The following is a 25,800-nucleotide window of genomic DNA, read 5'->3' as shown; positions in this document are numbered from 1 at the left end:
TGAAGTGTCTTTTCATATCTTTTGTCCATTTTCTACTTGAATTTGTTTTTTGACTGAGTTTTGAGGGTTTTATGTATTCTAGATACCTGCCCTTTGTCAGATATGTGGTTTACGAACATTTTTTCTAACTCTGTAATTTGTCTTTTCATCTTTTAAAGAGTATTTCACCAAACAAAACTTTTAATTGATGAGGTCTGATTTATCAATTTTTCCTTTAATGAATTGTGCTTTTAGTGTCAAGTTTAAGAACTCTTTGCCTAACCCTAGGTCCCAAAGATTTTCTCCTAATTTTTTTCTAAAAGTTTTATAGTTTTACATTTTATATTTAAGGTTGTGATCTATTCTGAGTTAATTTTTGTATAAGGTGTGTGTTTTAGATTGAGATTCTTTTTTTTGGGGGGTGGTCTATGGGTGTCCAGTTTTTTCAGCATCATTTGTTGAAATGCTGTTTTCTTCCACTGAATGGCTTTCACCTTTGTCAAAAATCAATTGGATGTATTTGTGTCAAATGCTTTTTCTGCCTCAGTTGATAGGATCTTTTAAGATTTTTGTTCTTTAGCTTCATGATATGGTGAAATATAGTCAGTGATTTTCAAATGTTGAACCATCCTTGCATATGTGGAATAAATCCCACTTGGTCATGATGTGTAATTTTTTAGTACATTTTTGGATTCAGTTTACTAGTATTTTGTTTGTGGGCTTTTGTATCCAAGTTCGTGAGAGATATTGGTCCATAGTTTTGTTTTCTTTCTTTTTTAAATTCTGTCTTTGGTTTTGATATCTGGATGTTACTAGCCTTATAAGATGATCTGGGAAGTATTCCCTTCTCTTCTATTTTATAGAAGAAATTTTGTAAAATTTGTGTTAATTCACTAAAAGTTTGGCAGAATTCTCCAGCGAAACCCCTTTTTAAGGAGCTTTTAAATTATAAATCAATTTCTTTAGTGGTTCTAGGACTATTCAGGTTATGTTTCATCTTCCATGAGTTTTAGTAGTGTGTGGTTTTCAAGGAATTGGTCTGTTTCTTCTAAATTGTGGAATTTATGAGTGTAAAGTTGTTCTTATTTCCTTTTTGTCCTTTTAATAGCTATAGGCATAGTCCCCTGTTTCATTTCTGATATTGGTGATTTGTAGCTTTCTTTTATCAATTTCATTCATCTTTTCCCAAAGGAGTAGCTTTTATTTCACTGATTATTCTCTATTATTTTCATTTTCAATTTCATTGACATCTACTCTTTATGAATTTCTGCCTTCTGATTGCATTGGTTTTATTTTGCTCTTTATTCTTGAGGTATGAACTTAGATTATTGATTTGAGACATTTCCCCTTTTGTAATGTAAAGCATTTAGTGCTATAAATATCCTTCTTAGCACTGTGTTAGCTTTGTACTACGTCTTCTATAATGTTGTATTTTCATTTTCATCCAGTTCTATGTACTTAAAAAATTTCCCTTGTGAATTCCTCTTTGACTCATAGATTATTTAGAAGTGTGTTAATATCCAAGTGTTTAGAAATTTTCTTGTTTTATTTTTAGATTGATTTCTAATTTGAGTCCATTATGGTTGGAGAGCATGTTCTGTATGATTTCAGTTCTGATATATTTGTTCAGATTTGTTTTACGAGCGGGGATATGGTCTTTCTTGGTCAGTGTTCCATGAGCACCTAAAAATTGTTTTCTGCTCTTGGGTAGAGTGTTCTATATATGTCAATTAGTTTCTGTTGCTTCACTGTATTTTCAGATCTGTATCCTTGCTGCTCTAGTGCTTCTTTTCAGTTGTGGAAAGTGGCTTTTTGAATTTCCCAACTGTAATTGTGGATTTGACTTTTTCTCTTTAGCCCTATCAGTTTTGCTTCATGTATTTTGGGGTCCTGCTGTTTGGTTGGTATATATTCAGGATCATTAGCTTTCCTGGTGCTTTAATTCCTTTATTACTATGTAATGTTCCTCTTTGACTCTGGTAATTTTCTTTGCTCTGAAATCAACTTTATCCGATATTAATATAGCCATTTATTTTTAACAATTAATCTTGCATGTGTATCTTTTTCCATCCTTTTACTTTCAACATGTGTTCTTGTATTTGAAGTGAGTTTCTTATAGACAGCATACTGATGGATCATAATTTTTATCCATTCTGCCAATCTCTCTCTGTTATTTGGTATACTTAGCACATCTACATTTAAGGTAATTATTGATGTGTTAGGGCTTAAGTCTGCCATTTTACTATTTTGTTGTTGTTTGTTACCTCTGTTTTTTGTTTTCTGTTTCTCTTTTTTTAAAACTTCCTGTGGGTTATTCAGACATTTTTTAGGTTTCCAGCTTGTTCTGTTTATAGTGCTTCTGAGTATATTGCTTTGTATAGTTTTCTTACTGATTGCTCTAGGTGTTGCAATATACATATGTAACTTACAACCATCTAGCCATAATGACATTTTACCACTTTGGGTAAAGTGTAGAAACCTTACTTCCATTTAGTTCCCTTTATGCTTCTTACCTTTTAAGTATAATTGTCTCAGGTATTTCCTCTATGTACTTTGAACACCACATTCCATGGTGTTATACTTTTTGCTTCAACCATCAAATATGATTTACGAAACTCACGAGGGGTAGAATAGCCTATTATATTTACCCTTTTCCATCCATTTAGCTGTTCTTCTTTCCTTTATGAAATTCCATGCCTTCTTCTGTTTTCAGTTCCTTTCTGTTTAGCCAATCTTCAAGGGTAGGTTTGACAGCAACAAATTCTCTTTAGTTTACTTTGCATAAAAATATCTTTATATTCCCTTCATTTCTCAAGGACATTTTCACCAGATATAGCAGTTGTGGTCAACAGTGTTTTTCTTCAGTACTTGAAAAATGTTGTGACACTTGCTTTTAGCCTCTATGGTTTAAGATGAGAAATCTGCTGTCATTCGAATTAGGGTTCCATTTTAAGTGATGTGTTGTTTCTCTCTGGCTGCTTTCAAGATTTTTTTCTTTATTTTTAGTTCTCAGAAATTTAAGTATTATGTGTCTTAGTGTAGATTTCTTTGAATTATTCTCTTTGGGGTTTGCTCAGCTTCTTGAGTCTTTAGGTTTATATCTTTTGACAACTTTGGGAATTCTTCAACCTTTATTTTTTCAGAATACTTTTTAAATCTCATTCTGTCTTTTTTTCTCTTTGTATAATTCTCTGATGATAAGTATGTTACCTCTTATTACCATCCTCCAGTTCCTTGAGATTTTTTTTCACTTTTTGTCTCTATTTTCTCTCTGCTGTTCTGTAAGTTCTATTAATTTAGCCTCAAGTTCACTGATTCTATTCTCTGTCATCTCCACTCTAGTATCAAACCCTTCAAGTGAGCATTTATTTCAGTTATTTTTCAGTTCTTTAATTTCCATCTGATTGTTTTTCATAACTTCTATTTCTTTGCTGAGATTTTCTTTTTTTTCATTTGCTTCCCCAGACTTCATAATTGCTTGTTGGAACATTTTTTTGATGGTTGCTTTAAAATTCTTTTCAGATAATTCCAACATCCGATACCTCTCAACGTTGGGATCTCTAGGTTGTTTTCTTCTCTTTTGAGTTGTCATTTTCCTGGTTCTTGATATGATGGGTAATTTTCGATTGTATCCTGTACATTTTATCTATTATGTTAGGAGATCTTGGTCCTATTTAAATCTTTGTTAATTAGGGAATCCTTTTGTTAAGGTGTAGTGCAAGAGTTGGGTACGTTTGTATGTTCAGCTTCCCACTGGACCCTGCCCACACCACCTCAGCCAAAGTGGTGCAGTGACTCACACTGCCTCAGTGCAGATGAAAGGTGTGGAAGTTCAGTTCCCCCTCTGCCCTGCTGACTCATTCCACATGAAAGTGGGGGCATTGCATTGTACTACTTCATTGCCTTTAGTGGGGTTATAAGCTCAACTCCCATCTGGGCCCCAGGGCTCCCAGAACAAGAGGAAGCGGGGGGCTAACTCATATTGCTTAGTTGCTGCAGAATTTCAGCTTCCTATTGGGCCCCACTGACACAGGAGGAAGGGGGAAGCAAGATGTCAACTACTCTGCCTCATATCACTTCATTCAGCCTCATTGGTGGTGGGTTGGTATGGAAGCTTAGCTCACTACTGGGTCCCACTGACATAGGCTCTGGGAGAAGGGGCACAGAGTGCTGGCCCTGCTTTGCCCTGCCTCAGTCAGTCTTGATTTTTCCAGTGGGTATAGAGGTTAAGCTCTCCACTTAGCCTTGCTGACATAGGGGTGGTGGGAGGTGGAGTCCTTATTTGCCCGAGTTGCATTACCTTGTTCAGTCTCAATGATGCCAGGTGGGTACACAGGTTCAGGTCTCCATTGCCCACCACTGACACTGAAGACAAGGGGTGAAGCCTCATGGTAACTAACACTGTCTCACTCTTCCTTATTAAGTCTTGTTGCTGCTGGGTGGGGATTTAGGTTCAGCTTATCACTGGACCTCGCCAACAATACCCTGGTGGGGGAATTTGAACACTGCCTGCCTCTGCTGGGCTGGGAATTGATGATCACCTCTCCACCCAGCCCTCCTGACACTGCCCCAGCAGGGAATCAGAGCATTGCCTGGTTCCACCAGTCCCTTGATGGAAAATAAGGTACCTGTTCAGCCTATTTGATACCACCTGGTAGGGGAATCAGAGTTCCCCTTAGTTCTGCCCAGTGGAGGGTGGAAGATCAGCTGCCTACTCTGTCATGGATACTGCTTAGATGGGGAATGGATCACTTTGACTAAGAGCTGAGGGGAGAGGGAATCCCGTGTCTTTGGCCGCATAAATGCAGAATGGAGCTTACATCATGCTGAGTTGAGGGAGAAGGAAAGGAGCAGGTTGTGGCACAGACTTTAGCTGTTCTTATGGAAATTTAGTAGATATCTTAATAAATCTTTATTTGCTGTATTCCCCTAAGATAATTTCCAGAGAGTTTGAATGGTTGTTTTTAAAATAATCTTTACCAGTTATGGTGGTTTTGTTGGCGAGCAGGTCTGAGAAACTCCTCATGTGCTGTTTTCTTCTCTAAGTCCTCATATGTTGTACTAAAGTATTAAAAAATCTGATCATACTTTTGAAAGTATGATCATATGATCATACTGTATCCTTTTTTTTAGTGAAATCATAACTCCTGTGATGACATATGGTCAGCTGGATGGTCTGATAAACAAATGGAGCCTTGAGTTAGAGGATCAAGAGAAATGCTTTCTTCACCAGGCCTCCCAGCTCAATGCTTGGGACTATACATGTATTGAGAATGGTGAGAAGGTAAGAAGATATTCTCATTAATCTACCTGCATTGTACAAGTATTTTCAGATGAACACAGGAGAATAGACCTGTGTTTAGTGGTTAATTTTTCCTTCCAATATTGGTGATAAACTTAAAAATATTTTCTTTAGGTAATAAGTGCCCTGAATTAGGAACTCTTTCATACTTGAAGTGTATGTGAGAAAAAAAAATACTGCTTTAAAATTACAATGTAAATTCAAATATTTACACTATTGTATTCTTATTTTCCTTTATAGATTATTGCTTTACATGGAGAAGTGCAAAAGGTGAAACTGTATCAGAAAAGGTAGAATCTTAGATTCCCTAGGTTGAAAGATTAAAGATCTGTTTCTTTGTCCAGTTGTTTTTCCTTGTTATAGTTTATTGACATTTATTTTGTCACTCCAAATTCCTTTCGTCAGCCCTTCTATTGACTTTTTTTTTCAGGCTGGAACAAGAATTGGATTTTATCCTGTCACAGCAGAAAGAACTAGAAGATCTCTTGACCCTTTCAGAGGAGTCTGTAAAGGACCAGAGTGGGTCTGTTTATCTGCAGCATACAGATGAGGAGCGTGAGAAGACGTAAGCAACTGAATAAAGATTGAGGAATGGGGCAGGACTTAGCTACCAAAAAACGGAAAAAATAGTATTGAAAGGCAGGGAATAAAAAAATTGGTAGAAAAGTGCAAGTTCTGGTAGTTGCCATTTATCACCTTATTCGACTATTTTCTGTTTATCTTTTCAGGATGCTTGAAAATGAAGTAATCATTCTGGCAATTTTGTTTTATAGCAGTTTGTACACTGTTATTAATCTGAAGCTTATACATGACCACTTATATAAAGTTTTTATATTTGTCAAATTTGTTTTTAAATCAGAAATACCAATTCTATATATGTGGTGTCATGATACTGTGGAATATTTATGATCTCCTATTTATACTGACTCTTTTAAACCTAATGTTCCTTCAGTTGCTTCAGTGATAAATCCATTTCCTATTTTAAAGGCAATTTGTTAATCTGGGGGGCAAACTGCATGGCTTTTAAACATTGAATGATTTCATCAATGTCTTGGGCTGGATATATTTTATTTGTGTGTGATTCAGTCTTTACCTTTGGTCAATATATTGCCAATGTTCCCACAGTAACTTTATCTCTTTGGAACTGAGATTTGTTAATCAGGCCAAATTATAAAATGCTGTTAGGAGAACTTATATGAATGGCTACATAAACTAGATTGAGATTAAACCTGACTCATTTTATCAATGGCTTATTAGTGGGTCAAGACTGAGCTTATTTTTTAAAACCTTGCAAATTAGCTTTTTTGTAGGTGCATAAAATGTGGTAAGTACAGCTAATCTGCATGGACCCTAGTTCTGTTTCTGCTTTTGTATTTCAGCCTTTGTGAATCTTTCTTTCCTTTGCATTGACTATTCTATGCATTCTATCATTTTTTTTGGAAACATAGATTTACATTTTCAGCCATGAGATCCTAACTGTAGGTTGAAGAAATAATTGAAACATTAGGTTCTTTCCAGTTGCTTTTAGGTAGTCAGATTTACATTGTGTTGGACTCTGCACTAGAATCTTCAACAATCTAGGCAACCAATTACCTATAAGTACTTTGGAACAGAAAAGCAGTAGATGGTTATCAATAAATCTAATTGAATTATTTAATATTTATAGAAGTTAAGATTGAAAAATCCTCTGGTCACTTTAATTCTTATAAACATATTCATTGACTAGGTTAAGAGAGTGTGTGTGTGTGTGTGTGTGTGTGTGTGTGTGTGTGTGTGCGCACAAATAGTTGGGGTGGAAATCTTGAGAATTTAGCCAACTAATCAATTTGTTGTGAACTTAGCAGATTTACCTGCCTTTGATTATTGTGAATCTCATTTCTTAAAATATCTTTTGTTGGATGATGGAGTATATTTGTATAAGGTTTTACTTTGAAAATTTATGTATTCAAAATTGTTGAAGACATCTCAGCATTCACTAACTATTGCTAAACACCAAATAACTTCTCACATATCTAAGTGACCTATGGGTTTATTCTGATACCTAAAAAGAGGGTAAATAGGTGACTGTAAAAATGACAAGATGGGTAAAAGCCTTCACCTATGGAGTCTTTTTAGAATATGGTCATGAATGCTACATCCATTAAAATGAGAAGGTAGGGGAACTGGGGCAAATCCAGTTGACGGTATCATTCTTTGTATGTCAGTAACAGTGCATAGTGGAGAAAACATTTCGGTTAATCCCTTCATTTTACCTTCCTTTTCAGTTACAAGTTAGCAGAAGATGTAGATGCTCAGCTGAAACAAATGGCCCAAGATCTCAAGGACATTACTGAGTACCTGAATACATTTGGAAGTCCTGCTGACACTACTGACCCGGTGTGTTAACTGCTTTATCTATTTAGGCAACCAGAATTTAGTATGAAATTAGCATTCTGTGGTTTCTTTAGCTAGTTACCTTCTCCTGTCCACTGTAGTGCTCCTTACCTGCCTCCAGAGATATGGAGCTTTTGGGTGTAGTTAGTGGGGCAGGAAATATTTAGGAGCAGAAAAGGTTGTGAATTTTTTGTGGTTATTCCCAGGAGGGTAAAAAAAATTACTGTTCTCCCAAAATTTTCAGGGTTTTTTCTTTGTTCTTCCTATAAGTATGTCCTTGTTCTTATTTTTCTGTTCACTTACTCGTTAGCTAGTTTATTCTTCCTTTTACATATTAATCTATATATTCACATAACTGTAAGTGTGTGTATATATACATATATATGTATGTATATACATGTTTGAGTCTGTTAGGTATATCCAGGCAATCCTTAACTTATAATTAGGATATATCTCAAAAGTTTGATAAGTCAACTACGAGACTTAAAAATATATTTTTCCATAGATATTTGTTAAGTATGCTTATTAGGTTTCCACCTGCCTTGTGGAATCCTAGTTAACTCATAATGTAACTTTATTGTAACATGAGAAAATACAGCCGAGGCTCCAATTAGAGAGTTGAGATTTTTGAGTTAATTTGGAGGTAAGGAAGGACTGGTTTATTTTCCTTTTTCTATACTCTAATTAAAGAGCTTATTTCCTCAACCTTTCCCTATTGTCTTAGCTGCTAAATGGAGTCCTCCTTTTCCCCTCTCCCACCCCATGGCAGTGACGGTAAGAGGAATCTCCCATTGTGGGAGCTTCCATTGTACTTTCTATCAGTTGATTATAATTAGGAGTGGAGCCAGGAGCTGGATAGGCGAGGATGAATGACCTATCTGTAAGTAGTAATTATTCTTTAGTGAGCTCTTTGTCAATTATACATAGACAGTTCTTTATCTATGTACATATTACTAGCTTTTTTAATTAGAAAGAGAGCATGGTATAGTTGAGCAAGCACTAGAATTTTATTCAAGTCACTTAATCTCCTTGGGTCTTGGCTCCTTTTGCAGAATGTCAAGGGTGGACTAAATGATCTTGAAGTCTCCTCCAGCTATAAAAATTATGCCATTCCCTACTTTGGGTGAATCTAAAATTGAATAATTACAAATATAAATTAGTCTGGGATTATACATGCTACCATCTTCCTGTGTTCACGCAGATGCAGGAGTTGACAATATAGGTTTTCTTTTTAGTGAAAGATTAGATCACCATTGCGATTCTAAAATTCAAAATTGTTTTGTTGTCATAGAACTTTGATGCATAGATAAATACATGCAGACTTAGACATGAAGCAGAACTGATGTCTAATCTCTCTGTGTTGAATTAATATAAAATGAGTGTTCTGAACAGAGCAAGTAAAGGGAGACTGTAATCCCATCCTTATCCTTTTTCTCTGCTTAGCCTTGGATTGTTTTATTTTATTTTAGTAGTGGGGAGTAAATGATTTGAGTCTTTTGTTTTTGTTTTTACTGGCAAGGGTGACTGAGATGTTTAAGATGAGTGAATTAAAGGATAATTGCTTCTTGATAGCAGGACAAAAGAAGCAAGAGATCAGCAACAATTCATCTCTCTTCTCAGATAGCATAAATCATTGGACAGGAAGCAGAGAAAACATTTGTTGAACATTAATATTCTTGTAGATAATTAAGTGTAACCAGATCAACAGAGCTTTGTTACTGTGGGCCATACACCAGGGTAGAAAAGTAGCAAGTATGTTCAACAGTATTCACGATGATGAGACTTACCTGTTTATTTTCACCATTTTTGAGGGGAGATAGGAAAGACCACCTAATTTCTAAAATTTTTATTAAGCAGGTTCATATTATGGTATATGATATCAGCCACATATTTTTATAAAAATTCATTGTTCCTACTACAAATTATATTTCTGTTTGTTATATTAAGATACACTAAATTTGCTGTTTTTATTACATACTGTTTAAGTGTGGTAACATTTTCATTTCTTCTTGTTTTCAGTATTATCCTGGACTTTGCCAGAATATTTGTCAAAAGTGTTCTAACATTTTTAAAAGGTTTAGTACTTTTGTTACAAAGTTAATGCATATGCTTATTCCATGTATTAAGCTTGGGAAATATGGAAATCTGTAAAGAAAAGTAAAACACCTGTGTTACCAGTACTATGCTAATATATTAGTGTATTTCTTCCAAGTATTTTTACAATGCTGGTAAAAATACTTATTTTCTTTTAAATAGCTTCGGAAACATACCTATATAAAGTTTTGGATTCTGTCTTCATTTAATATTCTTTCATAGTATTCTCCCAAAATTTTAACCATTCTTTGAAAATATGGTTTTAATGATTCTATAATATTTCATTAGAGATGACTTTACCATAATATATTTAATCATTTTTTATTGATGGAGCTATTGTTTCAAATTTTTACCATTGTGAAATTAACCTGTAATGACCAGTTGTATGTTTAGGTTTCATTATTTCCTCTGGATAGATTTCTAGAAGTAGAATATACTGAATTAAAAGGTACAGATGTTTTAAGACTTTGGTATATATTGCAAAAATTTACATTTTGAAGGGCTGGGTCAATTTATATTACCATAGGCTGTATATGAATGTACGTGTTTCCCCCACACACTTGACAACTGAGTATTACCATTTATTAAAAATTGCTGTTTGGAAATCTTGCCACTTGTGACAACATGGATGGACCTTGAGGGCATTATGCAAAGTAAAATAAGTCAGATAGAGAAAGACAAATACCATATGATCTCACTTATATATGGAATTTGAGAACAAAATCTAAAACTAAACCAAGCTCATAGATACACAGAACAGAATGGTGGTTGCCAGCGGCTGGAGGTAGGTGGTGGGCAAAATGGCTGAAGGGGGTCAAAAAGTACAAACTTCTAGTTATAAAATAAATAAGTCATGGTGGCTATAGTTAATAATAATACTGTATTATATATTTGAAAATTGATAAAAGAATAGATTGGAAAAGTCCTCATCACACACAAAAAATTTTTTTTGTAACTGTATGGTGGATGTTAACTAGACTTGATGTAGTGATCATTTCACAATATATACCAATATCAAATCATTACTGTATATACCTGAAACTAATATAATGTTACATATGTCAGTTATACCTCAATAAAAATGTTGATTTTGTTGACAGAAGGTAATATTTTGAAAAATATTATATGAATTTCTTGTCCTGTCAAATGTCTCTTAATGTTCTTTACTTATTTTTGTACTATAGAAGTCAGTTTTTTATTGAATTGTAGGAATTGAATTCTTGACAGTTACAAAATAGATTGAACTAATATATAGATGTAATGAACATTACAGATATAAAATAGCAAAAAAACCATGCAATTAATATTTAGCACATTCTCAGTCAATTTCTTACCAGAAGAAATGAAAATAACTTCCTAATTTCAATTTTTTATGTTTATTTTTTATTTACCATATCAGAATAATCATAATCTAAAAATCTTGTGTGTGTTTTTAGCTCCAGCAGATCTGCAAAATTCTGAATGCTCATATGGACTCTCTACAATGGATTAATCAGACTTCAGGTGGGAGTTTATTTGTACCCCAAGTTATCTGTAAGTAGAAAATGTGATACAAGTCAGGTTTTGTGCACCATGACCACACTCAAATAAGAGCTCAGTTGTAGGGGTATTATTTAACACATGGTATGTCTATATTAATTCTGAAGAACTGTAATTGCTTATTTTTATAAAATGAAACACAGGAAGGATAAACTAGAAACTGATGAAAATAAGGGATGTTTAGGAATGAGGTGGAGGAGATAGGGATAGAAACAGTACTTCTGTGAGTATACCTTTTTATATAATTTTGACTTCTGGACCATATAAAAGTTTAAATACTCAAAAATTTAAATTAAGCCAAAAATAATGGAAAGAAAGACAAATGCTAAAATTGAATACAAAATGAAAACAAATAAACCTGTGTAACTAATCTATAACATAAACATGCAGCTCAGATAACTTTTGTACATAGTGTTCTTGATGATGCATCCTTGCTAGGATGTAATCTTAATGATAAAAAGAACTGCAAAGAAATCTTAAGCTATCTTAATAAGTTTATCATTAGTTTCAGAATTATACTATGTATTATATATGCATGTGGTATAATAATATTACTACCATTATATATATTATAGTAGAAAGCAAATGCACGAGTATATTGATAATAGAAACCAAGATTTTCATTGAAAGATAAAAGAGATATATTTTTCTTCCTTTCATATTTTTATTATAAATTTGAATTGCAAACATCAGTATGAATTCCTATTTCCTTTTTCTGTACATGGAAGGGGCCAAGAAGCAATGACACACCCTGATAGCAGTGAGCACATCTAACACCTAGATCTTGGTTTCTAAATACCATTACGATTAAAAGGAACCTTGGAGAAATATCTGATCTCAGGTCTCAGGCAGGGAAAGTACAGGGTGAGTTTGGCACTTTTCACGCCAGAAAACAAAGATTGTTCAACGACTTATGAGATTATATCAGGATACAAGATTGTGCTTTAGTGGGCTTCTACTGGCCAAATCAGGTTTCAACAACAAAAAGAATAATGACAGTGATGGATTATAACACATTGAGGGAGAAAAAACTCATGAGTCCACAGTGATACTCCAAAAAAAAAAAAAAAAAGAGAGAGAGAGAAATGGAAGGTACAGGGAAAAGTTTTTATAGAAGCATGGCAGCTAATAATTATAGAAAGAATGATAGGATTAGAGAACCACCATTAAAAACACTTTCAACAGAATACATTTATTAAGCTTTCCCTGATCTTGAGTACTCGGCCTCATTTATAAAATGTTTCAACTGTCAGTCATTTCTTGGCAGAAAAAATATACTAGCAGGAAATGAACCAAATATCAATTGCAAATTACTGAATTATTTTTAAAATTTTATTTAGGTATAATTTATATACCTCATTTCAATTTAATTTATATACACTCATTTTAATTGTACAATTTAATGAGAAAGCCGCCATGTTGTAGCCCCAGCTCAATGACTGAATGATTCAGGCAAGGGTCATCAAGGGATGCTAAAACCATTGAATTTAAGATTGTTGGGGAACAGGATATTTGCATAGTCTCAAAAATATTACTCTACACATTACTTAAAAATTACAAAGGAGCAAATGTACCTTTGCAACAGTGCTGACAAGTACCACTTCAATCAAGTGATCAAATTTAATATCACCAATAGTGGGATAATGACATTGTTTGCCTCTTTTTTTTTTAATTTTTATTTATTTATTTATTTATTTATTTATTCTTGGCTGTGCTGGGTCTTCGTTTCCACGCGAGGGCTTTCTCCAGTTGCGGCAAGCGGGGGCCACTCTTCATCGCGGTGAGCGGGCCTCTTACTATCATGGCCTCTCCTGTTGCGGAGCACAGGATCCAGACGTGCAGGCTCAGTAGTTGTGGCTCACGGGCCCAGTTGCTCCGTGGCATGTGGGATCTTCCCAGACCAGGGCTCGAACCCATGTCCCCTGCATTGGCAGGCAGACTCTCAACCACTGCGCCACCAGGGAAGCCCTTGTTTGCCTCTTGATCTGACATGAGAAGTGCACAATATCCCATATGTAGTATTCTTTTTAAAAATGTTTAACCTGAGTCTAATATTAAGAAAATAATCAGACATTCTATGTGTGAGACATTCTGGAAGATAATGTAGTGTTCTTACCAAAAATGTTTAACTGAATCAAGTCACAAGAAAATAATCAGTCTATGCGTGAGACATTCTGAAAGATAATTGGCTTGGACTCTTGAAAAATCAGTCATGGGAAACCAAAAAATTCAAAACAAAAAATTAAGGGGATTTTGTAGATTAAAAGAAATATAACAATCAAGTCTACCATGTTAACTTTGATTAGATACTGGATTAAAGCCAAGAAGACATTATTTAAAACAATTGGGGAAATTGAATTTGGACTACACATTAAATATTAAGGAATTTTTTATCTCCTTATATGTCTTACTGTGGTTATGTAGGAAAATATTTTTATTCTTAGAAGCTGCATGCTACGTTATTTAGAGAAGTGTCATATCTCTAGTTCTGTTTCAAGTGGTTCAACCAAAATCATTTGTGAAGAGAAAAAGATGGAGCGATTTGTGGCAAAATGGTAACAGTGGGTTAATCCAGGAAAAGGGTATATAAGTTTGTGACTTTTACTATTCTCTCAACTTTTTAATAGATTTAAAATAAAAATTGGTGGGAAGTGATTTTTATAGACTTTTGCCTAAATATGGAATATATTGACACCTCAGTAATTGAGACAAATGAGGGCTAGTTAGCCAATCAGAGTTACTACTTTTAAAGATGTAGTATGAAAATAATAATACAAATCTTGTTTGGCTTTATAGATTCCTCATTCTCTACATTAATAGAGGTCATCAACCACGAACTTCTTCTGCTTCTTTCCCTTCCAAACATACCTATATCATCATCATCCATCTTTACTTCTTTCTTTCCTGTGTTCTATTCCTTTCTAAACTGTGTTTTGAATCATCAGAGGGAGATTAAGTTCTATATTGCTTTAGTATTAATTACCTGAGGGGGAGAGGTTTCTGAGTCAGACAGATATGGATTCAAGTCAAGGTATTACTACTTAATAGTTGTGTGACCTTAATTGTTACTTAATCTCTCTGAGTCTGTATCCTTATTTTAAAAATGAGGGCTAATATTTACCTTTTAGGGCTTTCGTAAGAATTAAAGGAAGGAAAATTGAACTTTCCTTGAGCAGTGCCTGGCCCATGGTTGGTGGTCAGTAAATGACAGCAGCAGAACTGGTTGTCAGAGTTTACTGTATATAGGAGGGGCAGGGTGGGGAGAAGGACAAGAAGGGTCATATGGTTCAAAAGGTAGCTATTAAATGAGTCTAGAGAAAGCAGTTCCGCATAGATTATCATTGAAAACCACTTACCTAGAGAAGTTGTTAAGAACAGCTGAGATGTGGGAGAATGTCAGTGGCTAGAAAACACTGAGGAATGAGATCATACAAAGTTTGACTCAGTTGTATTCCTCTCTGTTGCATATTTTCCTACAATGAGCAATGCTTCTTCGATAGAGTTGGGGGGATGTCAAAATGTAATTAGGTAAAGAAAGATTATAGTGATTTTTTTTTCTCTTGGCTGAGATCCTCTTTGTCATAAATGAAATCTCAAGGCTCTCAGCCAGTGTTTTCCTACTAATAAAATTAAGGTTGTTAGTGCTACAAAGAACTTACTTTATTATATAAATGAAGAAACTGTGGTTCAGAGAGGTTAAATGACTTCCCTAAGAACACACAGTTAATTAGTGGCAGAGCTAGGACCAGAATCTAAATTTCCTAATTATCAGAACAGTATTCTTTCTGCTGGTATGCTCTTAAAACAATTCTAATGTAGGCATCACTGGATGTAAAAACAAATCTTAATCATTTACCTAACAATAGAGGACATGGGTTTTCAAAGTATGATAATGGTAGTACTTGAGTAGGATGTAAGTTCTAGGTGTCTGGGTAAAGTTTCAGTCAACACAGGGTAAAAAGGGTAAGACAATGGAGAGTAATGATTACTTGGAGTTACTTTTCTGCTAAAATTTGAGTTGAGCTGGAGGGGCATGAGAGCTCATACAGGTTCCCAAATGAGACAGGGAAGCCACGATAATGGAAAAAAGCCTGGTGATTCTTGATACTGTGGGCTCCTTTTTTGCTGTTCCCACAAGGAACCTTTCCTTTTCATATCAGGAAAAGACATGATCAAGGAATGGAGAGTGGCAGGATTTAACTATGCTAAGAGAAGGGTTTTTTTGTTGTTGGTTTCTTTTACTTTTTAATAATTAAGGGGTCATGTCTGCTGAAATGGTCTGTGGACTGAGAAGTTTTAAGGTTAAACTTCTCAATGAGTCTCTTTATTCACATCCAAATAATAGTTATAAAAAAACTAATACATGTGTTATTTTAACAATAGAAATAATGTAATTTTTTTAATTAAAGAGAAATCTCTAACAGTAAGGTTTGTTTTAAATAAAAATGATTTTAGAGCTCTACCCACCACCAGAGCCTCCCATCAAGCCTCTTAGATAGCCTCTACCACCAGAGGGCAGACAGCAGAAGCAAGAAAAACTATAATCCTGCAGCCTGTGGAACAAAAACCACATTCACAGATAGACAGACAAGATGAAAAGGCAGAAGGCTATATACCAGATGAAGGAACAAGATAAAACCCCAGAAAAACAACTAAATGAAGTGGAGATAGGCAACCTTCCAGAAAAAGAATTCAGAAAAATGATAGTGAAGATGATCCAGGACCTTGGAATAAGAATGGAGGCAAAGATCGAGAAGATGCAAGAAATGTTTAACAAAGACCTAGAAGAATTAAAGGACAAACAAACAGAGATGAACAATACAATAACTGAAATGAAAATTACACTAGAAGGAATCAATAGCAGAATAACTGAGGCAGAAGAACGGATAAGTGACCTGGAAGACAGAATGGTGGAATTCACTGCTGCAGAACAGACTAAAGAAAAAAGAATGAAAAGAAAAGAAGACAGCCTAAGAGACCTCTGGGACAACATTAAACGCAACAACATTCACATTATAGGGGTCCCAGAAGGAGAAGAGAGAGAGAGAGGACCAGAGAAAATATTGGAAGAGATTCTAGTCGAAAACTTCCCTAACATGGGAAAGGAAATAGCCACCCAAGTCCAGGAAGCGCAGCGAGTCCCATACAGGATAAAGCCAAGGAGAAACACGCCGAGACACATAGTAATCAAAGTGGCAAAAATTAAAGACAAAGAAAAATTATTGAAAGCAGCAAGGGAAAAACAACAAATAACATACAAGGGAACTCCCATAAGGTTAACAGCTGATTTCTCAGCAGAAACTCTGCAAGCCAGAAGGGAGTGGCATGATATACTTAAAGTGATGAAAGGGAAGAACCTACAACCAAGATTACTCTACCCGGCAAGGATCTCATTCAGATTTGATAGAGAAATCAAAAGCTTTACAGACAAGCAAAAGCTAAGAGAATTCAGCACCACCCAACCAGCTCTACAACAAATGCTAAAGGAACTTCTCTAAGTGGGAAACACAAGAGAAGAAAAGGACCTACAAAAACAAACCCAAAACAATTAAGAAAATGGTCATAGGAACATACATATTGATAATTACCTTAAACGTGAATGGATTAAATGCTCCAACCAAAAGACACAGGCTTGCTGAATGGATACAAAAACAAGACCCATCTATATGCTGTCTACAAGAGACCCACTTAAGACCTAGGGACACATACAGACTGAAAGTGAGGGGATGGAAAAAGATATTCCATGCAAATGGAAATCAAAAGAAAGCTGGAGTAGCTATACTCATATCAGATAAAATAGACTTTAAAATAAAGAATGTTACAAGAGACAAGGAAGGACACTACATAATGATCAAGGGATCAAACCAAGAAGAAGAAATAACAATTATAAATATATATGCACCCAACATAGGAACACCTCAATACATAAGGCAACTGCTAACAGCTATAAAAGAGGAAATTGACAGTAACACAATAATAGTGGGGGACTTTAACACCTCACTTACACCAATGGAGAGATCATCCAAAATGAAAATAAATAAGGAAACAGAAGCTTTAAATGACACAATAGACCAGATAAGTTTAATTGATATTTATAGGACATTCCATCCAAAAACAGCAGATTACACGTTCTTCTCAAGTGTGCACGGAACATTCTCCAGGATAGATCACATCTTGGGTCACAAATCAAGCCTCAGTAAATTTAAGAAAATTGAAATCATATCAAGCATCTTTTCTGACCACAACGCTATGAGATTAGAAATGAATTACAGGGGAAAAAACGTAAAAAACACAAACACATGGAGACTAAACAATACGTTACTAAATAACCAAGAGAACACTGAAGAAACCAAAGAAGAAATCAAAAAATACCTAGAGACAAATGACAATGAAAACACGACGACCCAAAACCTATGGAATGCAGCAAAAGCAGTTCTAAGAGGGAAGTTTATAGCTATGCAAGCCTACCTAAAGAAACAAGAAAAATCTCAACTAAACAATCTAACCTTACACCTAAAGAAACTAGGGAAAGAAGAACACACAAAACCCAAAGTTAGCAGAAGGAAAGAAATCATAAAGATCAGAGCGGAAATAAATGAAATAGAAACAAAGAAAACAATAGCAAAGATCAATAAAACTAAAAGCTGGTTCTTTGAGAAGATAAACAAAATTGATAAGCCATTAGCCAGACTCATCAAGAAAAAGAGGGAGAGGACTCAAATCAATAAAATCAGAAATGAAAAAGGAGAAGTTACAACAGACACCGCAGAAATACAAAGCATCCTAAGAGACTACTACAAGCAACTTTATGCCAATAAAATGGACAACCTGGAAGAAATGGACAAATTCTTAAAAAGGTATAACCTTCCAAGACTGAACCAGGAAGAAACAGAAAATATGAACAGACCAATCACAAGTAATGAAATTGAAACTGTGATTAAAAGTCTTCCAACAAACAAAAGTCCAGGTCCAGATGGCTTCACAGGTGAATTCTATCAAACATTTAGAGAAGAGCTAACACCCATCCTTCTCAAACTCTTCCAAAAAATTGCAGAGGAAGGAACACTCCCAAACTCATTCTATGAGGCCACCATCACCCTGATACCAAAACCAGGCAAAGATAGTACAAAAAAAAATTACAGACCAATATCACTGATGAACACAGATGCAAAAATCCTCAACAAAATACTAGCAAACAGAATCCAACAACACATTAAACGTATCATACACCACGATCAAGTGGGATTTATCCCAGGGATGCAAGGATTCTTCAATATATGCAAATCAATCAATGTGATACACCATATTAACAAATTGAAGAATAAAAGCCATATGATCATCTCAATAGATGCAGGAAAAGCTTTTGACAAAATTCAACACCCATTTATGATAAAAACTCTCCAGAAAGTGGGCATAGAGGGAACCTACCCCAACATAATAAAGGCCATATACGACAAACCCATAGCAAACATCATTCTCAATGGTGAAAAACTGGAAGCATTTCCTCTAAGATCAGGAACGAGACAAGGATGTCCACTCTCACCACTATTATTCAACATAGTTTTGGAAGTCCTAGCCACGGCAATCAGAAAAGAAAAAGAAATAAAAGGAATACAAATTGGAAAAGAAGAAGTAAAAGTGCCAGTGTTTGCAGATGACATGATACTATACATAGAGAATCCTAAAAATGCCCCTAGAAAACCACTAGAGCTAATCAATGAATTTGGTAAAGTTGCATGATACAAAATTAATGCACAGAAATCTCTTGCATTCCTATACACTAATGATGAAAAATCTAAAAGAGAAATTAAGGAAACACTCCCATTTACCATTGCAACAAAAGGATAAAATACCTAGGAATAAACCTACCTAGGGAAACAAAAGACCTGTATGCAGAAAACTATAAGACACTGATGAAAGAAAGATGACACCAACAGATGGAGAGATATACCATGTTCTTGGAGTGGAAGAATCAATATTGTGAAAATGACTATACTACCCAAGGAATCTACAGATTCAATGCAATCCCTATCAAATTACCAATGGCATTTTTTTGGAACTAGAACAAATCATCTTAAAATTTGTATGGAGACACAAAAGACCCAGAATAGCCAAAGCAGTCTTGAGGGAAAAAAACGGAGCTGGAGGAATCAGGCTCCCTGACTTCAGACTATACTACAAAGCTACAGTAATCAAGACAATATGGTACTGGCACAAAAACAGAAACATAGATCAGTGGAACAAGATAGAAAGCCCAGAGATAAACCCACGCACCTATGGTCAGCTAATCTATGACAAAGGAGGCAAAGATATACAATGGAGAAAAGACAGTCTCTTCAATAAGTGGTGCTGGGAAAACTGGACAGCTACATGTAAAAGAATGAAATTAGAACACTCCCTAACACCATACACAAAAATAAACTCAAAATGGATTCGAGAGCTAAATATAAGACCGGACACTATAAAACTCTTAGAGGAAAACATAGGAAGAACACTCTTTGACATAAATCACAGCAAGATCTTTTTTGATCCACCTCCTAGAGTAATGGAAATAAAACCAAAAATAAACAAATGGGACCTAATGAAACTTCAAAGCTTTTGCACAGCAAAGGAAACCATAAACAAGACGAAAAGACAACCCTCAGAATGGGAGAAAATATTTGCAAATGAATTAACGGACAAAGGATTAATCTCCAAAATATATAAACAGCTCACTCAGCTCACTATTAAAGAAACAAACAACCCAATCCAAAAATGGGCAGAAGACCTAAATAGACATTTCTCCAAAGAAGACATACAGATGACCAAGAAGCACATGAAAAGATGCTCAACATCACTAATTATTAGAGAAATGCAAATCAAAACTACAATGAGGTATCACCTCACACCAGTTAGAATGGGCATCATCAGAAAATCTACAAACAAATGCTGGAGAGGGTGTGGAGAAAAGGGAACCCTCTTGCACTGTTGGTGGGAATGTAAATTGATACAGCCACTATGGGGAACAATATGGAGGTTCCTTAAAAAACTAAAAATAGAATTACCATATGATCCAGCAATCCCACTACTGGGCGTATACCCAGAGAAAACCATAATTCAGAAAAACACATGCACCCCAATGTTCATTGCAGCACTATTTACAATAGCCAGGTCATGGAAGCAACCTAAATGCCCATCGACAGATGAATGGATAAAGAAGTTGTGGTGCATATATACAGTGGAATATTACTCAGCCATAGAAAGGAATGAAATTGAGTCATTTGTTGAGACGTGGATGGATCTAGAGACTGTCATACAGAGTGAAGTAAGTCAGAAAGAGAAAAAGAAATATCGTATACTAACGCATGTATGTGGAACCTAGAAAAATGGTACAGATGAGCCAGTTTGCAGGGCAGAAGTTGAGACACAGATGTAGAGAACAGACATATGGACACCAAGGGGGGAAAACTGCAGTGGGGTGGGGATGGTGGTGTGATGAATTGGGCGATTGGGGTTGACATGTATACACTGATGTGTATAAAACTGATGCCTAATAAGAACCTGCAGTATAAAAAAACAAACAAACAAAACAACTAATACTAAACTTTCATTGGGTTATTTCTATGGAAATATATTAATATAAATGTTTCAGACATTAAAAAAAAATGATTTTAAAGCCAAAATCTCTATCTTGGAAGGTTTCTGGGAAATATTTTTATGATTTGATATCTTTAGTGACAGTACAAATTTTTTTCTGCTATAAAACATAACTGTTATGCTATGTACTTAACTTAAAAATCAGCTTATCTTTAAAAGTGATTTGAAAATCATACACTATGGTTTATATATGTTAAAATATTACACTGTCCAATCAACTTTTCAATATCTATGAGTAAACAGAGAACCAGGCCCCTTTCTTCCTCTAACCTATGTAGAACTGACTGATGGAACCAAACTAGGAAGAGATAAGTTTAAGAGTATTGAATTAAGGGAGTGTCTGAACATGTACTGCTATTGACCAGTTTTTAAATTTGATATTTATCCATTTTTTAACATTTTCTATGCCTCTTTTCCTCATGATTAATATAGCTGAGTTAATAGTAACTATAGTCAAATACTAGTTCCCTCTCTTGTCTTTCCCTTTATACAAATTTACGGCATTATTTCGAGGTTGGCTTGATGGCAACGCTGCAGTCACACATCTGTCTTCTCAGTTGGCAGTCATTGAAATTGCAGCAACTCCAGCTCTGCTGGGACCACTTATGACAGAGTTGGCAGTCAATCTGAGCCAATTTGTTATTCATTTTAAATATATGGAGCTACTTCTTTTAGAGGAGGGAGGTAGGACTGAAGGGTAGGCGTTTTTTGTTTCTTCATATACCAAACCTTGTCATGTCTGTTAATATTTATCAAACACCATAATAAAGGGATGGGCAGTGGAAAATCTTATGCAAGTCATTATTTGAAAGTTCCTTGAGTATTTCCATGGCATTTGTTTCTTTCATGAAGTGTCCCAAAGCTTCATGACTAAAATTTATTTCATCCATAATCATTGCAGTCTCCTATGGGTTAGAACCCCATGATTATTTAATAGCTGCTCACAACATTTAGACTGCTATTTATGGCAGAAGGAGAAGAATCTTCAGAGTAACTAAAAATGCCATAAGGAATTTTGTGATATTTCTACAATATAGTTCTATTAGCAGTGGTCTGTGAACACCTTATTTATTTTTGGCATAAAACATACTTAGTCGTCTAGCGTGACTCTACTAACTTGCATAAAACGCCTTCAGGATCATTTTAGAGAAGCAGCTTTTTGTGATATGTCATAATCATACTTCATTTTTACCCAATGTTAATATTTATTGTTTGAGGGATTCTTTTAAATTAGATTTTTCAGGGCTGGGCATGTTGTTATCTTTTTTAAAAAAATTGAGGTATATTTGACATATAGCATTATATTAGTTTCAGGTGCACAGCATGATTCAATATTTGTATATATTGCCAAACTATCACCACAATAAGCCTAGTCAACATCCATCACCTTACACAGATAGAAAAAAAAATTGTTTTTCTTGCAGTGAGAACTTTTAAGATCTACTCTCTTAGCAACTTTCAAATATGCAATACAGTATTATTAACTATAGTTACCATGCTGTATTTTTTAAGAAGCTTTGGTCCAGATAAGAAATGCTTTAAAAAATTTTTTTTATTAATTACTTTCAGCCCTCTCATATCTGAAGAGTATCTAATGCCGAGATGCCAAAAGATGCCTTTGGATTCCAATCAAAGTGTCTTCTTCCTAGTTCATCTTCTAGAATAGAATCTGATTTACTGATTGAGCTGGTTTCTTTTACCTCTTCTTTTTCTGAAATTCTTTGGGAAATCTTGGTGACATTGGTTGATCGATGAGGTCATCTCTTATGTTCTGGAGTATAATGTTCCACTTTAGATACTTGAGAGGCAAATGCTCTTGATCTGTCAGAGATGTGGCAACAACACAAAGACTCACTTTAAAGGTCTGTTAAGCTCAACAGAGACAGGTACTTACTTGCTTCTTCCCATTGCAGTTAACTGAAAGGTATTTTATTTCTTTCCATTGTTTAATGAGCTACCTGCTCATCTCTGCTCCTCTTTACAGACAAAATAGATTTATTGTCACACCATTGTTCCTTAATTCTAAAGAATTTCTTGTAGGTTAGATTAGGATACTGAGATTAAAAATGATCAAGACTTCAGCTTCTGTTAGGAAAGAGTGCATGATGGTTAACATTCTCAGAGCTTCTCTTACCAAACTTCCTTTCTACAGGTAAATCCAGATTTGAAATCCACTCAATACATCTGCAAAATTAGATTTCTCACTAATCCTCCTTATGTACATTTTGTGCCCAAGTGAATTTCCTCAAACTAGAGTCTCCCCAGATGAATTATATGTAACATGATTTAAATCACTCCCAAATAGCAGAATTTATATTGTTTGTGAGATATACAGATTTTTCTCCAAAGCAATTTTCTTCCTGTTAGTGACTAAAAACTATAAATATACTGAAGCCTTGCTATAATGCAGTTTAGGGGCCCATGCTCTATGGCTACCTCATAGATAAAGTGGCCTGATAGTATTTCACCAATGAAATCTCCCCAGTTGGGATTCAGATAGGCCTGTCTTATTTTGAGCACTTCAGTGTTTGAAGGGACAACAAACAGTGTTATGCTGTGGTGCCAGATAGTACTTTTTATTTAAAAATTTCCCAGCATTTGACAAACAGATGCACTGTAACAGAAAAAGCGCTCTTAGATGGGCGTCTAAAGATATGAGTCCTAGTGTCAATTTTCATTAGTTTTGGCCTTTGGGAAGCCACTGAACCTTCTTGAGTTTTTAGTTATTCTCTTCATCCTAGGATATTGTGGAAATCAAATAAGGTAATATGCATAGGCATTTTGAAAACTCAAGTGCTGTATAATGGAAAGTGTTATTTTAGATACAAGTCAAAACCAGAGAGTAGTGACTTTCAATACAAAGCACCTACTATGTGCCAAGTGCTGTGTTAATCAGCGTAGGAGGTGTAAACGTCAATGGCATGCACTTCTGCCTCGAAAAGGTTCAAAGTGCATGTGTAGGGAGCAGTAAAGAAAGAGAAACCTATCTTTAGTTGATTCCCTAGAAGAGCTAGAATTTGAAATGAGACTTGAATAGTAAGTAACATTTCAACAGGATGACTGTCTGAGGACGACTTCAAATGCAATAATTCTACTATCTTGTCCCCCTCCTGCCCCTGCCTCCAAGAACTCATGATACCTTCACCATCTTTTATTTTTATTCCTTTCCTTTAAATGTATTTCTTATTAATTTTGTGTGAAGGGTAGTGCTATGTACAAGCAGAGTGTCTTGTCATCACCAACTTTTTTTTTTAACATCTTTATTGGAGTAAAATTGCTTTACAATGTTGTGTTAGTTTCTGCTGTATAACAAAGTGAATCGGCTATATGTATACATATATCACCATATCTCCTCCCTCTTGCATCTCCCTCCGACCCTCCCTATCCTACCCCTCTAGGTGGTCACAAAGCACCAAGCTGATCTCCCTGGGCTATGCAGCTGCTTCCCACTAGCTACCTATTTTACATTTGGCAGTGTATATATGTCCATGCCACTCTCTCACTTCGTCCCAGCTTACCCTTCCCCCTCCCCATGTTCTCAAGTCCATTCTCTACGTCTGCATCTTTATTCCTGTCCTGCCCCTAAGTTCATCAGAACCATTTTTTTTTTAGATTCCATATATATGTGTTAGGATATGGTATTTGTTTTTCTCTTTCTGACTTACTTCACTCTGTATGACAGACTCTAGGTCCATCCACCTCACTACAAATAACTCAATTTCATTTCTTTTTATGGCTGAGTAATATTCCATTGCATATATGTGCCACATGTTCTTTATCCATTCATCTGTCGATGGACACTTAGGTTGTTTCCATGTCCTGGCTATTATAAATAGTGCTGCAGTGAATATTGGGGTGCATGACTCTTTTTAAATTATGGTTTTCTCAAGGTATATGCCCAGTAGTGGGATTGCTGGGTCATATGGTAGTTCTATTTTTAGTTTTTTAAGGAACCTCTATACTGTTCTCCATAGTGGCTGTATCAATTTACATTCCCACGAACAGTGCAAGAGGGTTCCCTTTTCTCCTCGCCCTCTCCAGCATTTATTGTTTGTAGATTTTTTTGATGATGGCTATTCTGACTGGTGTGAGGTGATACCTCATTGTAGTTTTGAATTGCATTTCTCTAATGATTAGTAATGTTGAGCATCCTTTCATATGTTTGTTAGCAATCTGTGTATCTTCTTCGGAGAAATGTCTGTTTAGATCCTCTGCCCATTTTGGGGTTGGGTTGTTTGTTTTTTTGATTTTGAGCTGCATGAGCTGCTTGTATATTTTGGAGATTAATCCTTTGTCAGTGGTTTCATTTGCAAATATTTTCTCCCATTCTGAGGGTTGTCTTTTCATCTTGTTTATGGTTTCCTTTGCTCTGCAAAAGCTTTGAAGTTTCATTAGGTCCCATTTGTTTATATTTCCATTTCTCTAGGGGGTGGGTCAAAAAGGATCTTGCTGTGATTTATGTCAAAGAGTATTCTTCCTGTTTTCCTCTAACAGTTTTATAGTGTCTGGCCTTACATTTAGGTCTTTAATCCATTTTAAGTTTATTTTTTATTTTTATTTTTTTAATCAGTCATCAATTTTATACACATCAGTGTATACATGTCAATCCCAATCGCCCAATTCAGCACACCACCATCCCCACCCCACCGCGGTTTTCTCCCCTTGGTGTCCATACGTTTGTTCTCTACATCTGTGTCTCAACTTCTGCCCTGCAAACCGGTTCATCTGTACCATTTTTCTAGGTTCTACATACATGCGTCAATATATGATATTTGTTTTTCTCTTTCTGACTTACTTCAATCTGTATGACAGCCTCTAGATCCATCCACGTCTCAACAAATGACTCAATTTCGTTTCTTTTTATGGCTGAGTAACAT

The 25,800-nt window shown here is 35.3% G+C and overlaps 1 protein-coding gene across 1 annotated transcript in view; it reads left to right on the top strand.

Moving 5' to 3' along the window:
- The window catches only part of LOC132357162 (nuclear pore glycoprotein p62-like), a 78,525-nt gene that overhangs the window by 41,498 nt on the left and 11,227 nt on the right, over positions 1-25,800 (top strand). The window contains exons 7-11 of the mRNA XM_059910453.1: positions 5,113-5,263; positions 5,522-5,571; positions 5,712-5,846; positions 7,546-7,657; positions 11,185-11,251. Of these exons, the coding sequence (XP_059766436.1) occupies positions 5,113-5,263; positions 5,522-5,571; positions 5,712-5,846; positions 7,546-7,657; positions 11,185-11,251 (515 nt within the window). The remainder of the gene's footprint in view (positions 1-5,112; positions 5,264-5,521; positions 5,572-5,711; positions 5,847-7,545; positions 7,658-11,184; positions 11,252-25,800) is intronic.

Source organism: Balaenoptera ricei, chromosome X (genome assembly GCF_028023285.1).
Source record: "Balaenoptera ricei isolate mBalRic1 chromosome X, mBalRic1.hap2, whole genome shotgun sequence".
Classification (NCBI taxonomy): domain Eukaryota; kingdom Metazoa; phylum Chordata; class Mammalia; order Artiodactyla; family Balaenopteridae; genus Balaenoptera; species Balaenoptera ricei.
The sequence above is the reverse complement of the archived record's forward strand: the minus strand, read 5'-3'. Positions and strand labels throughout refer to the sequence as shown.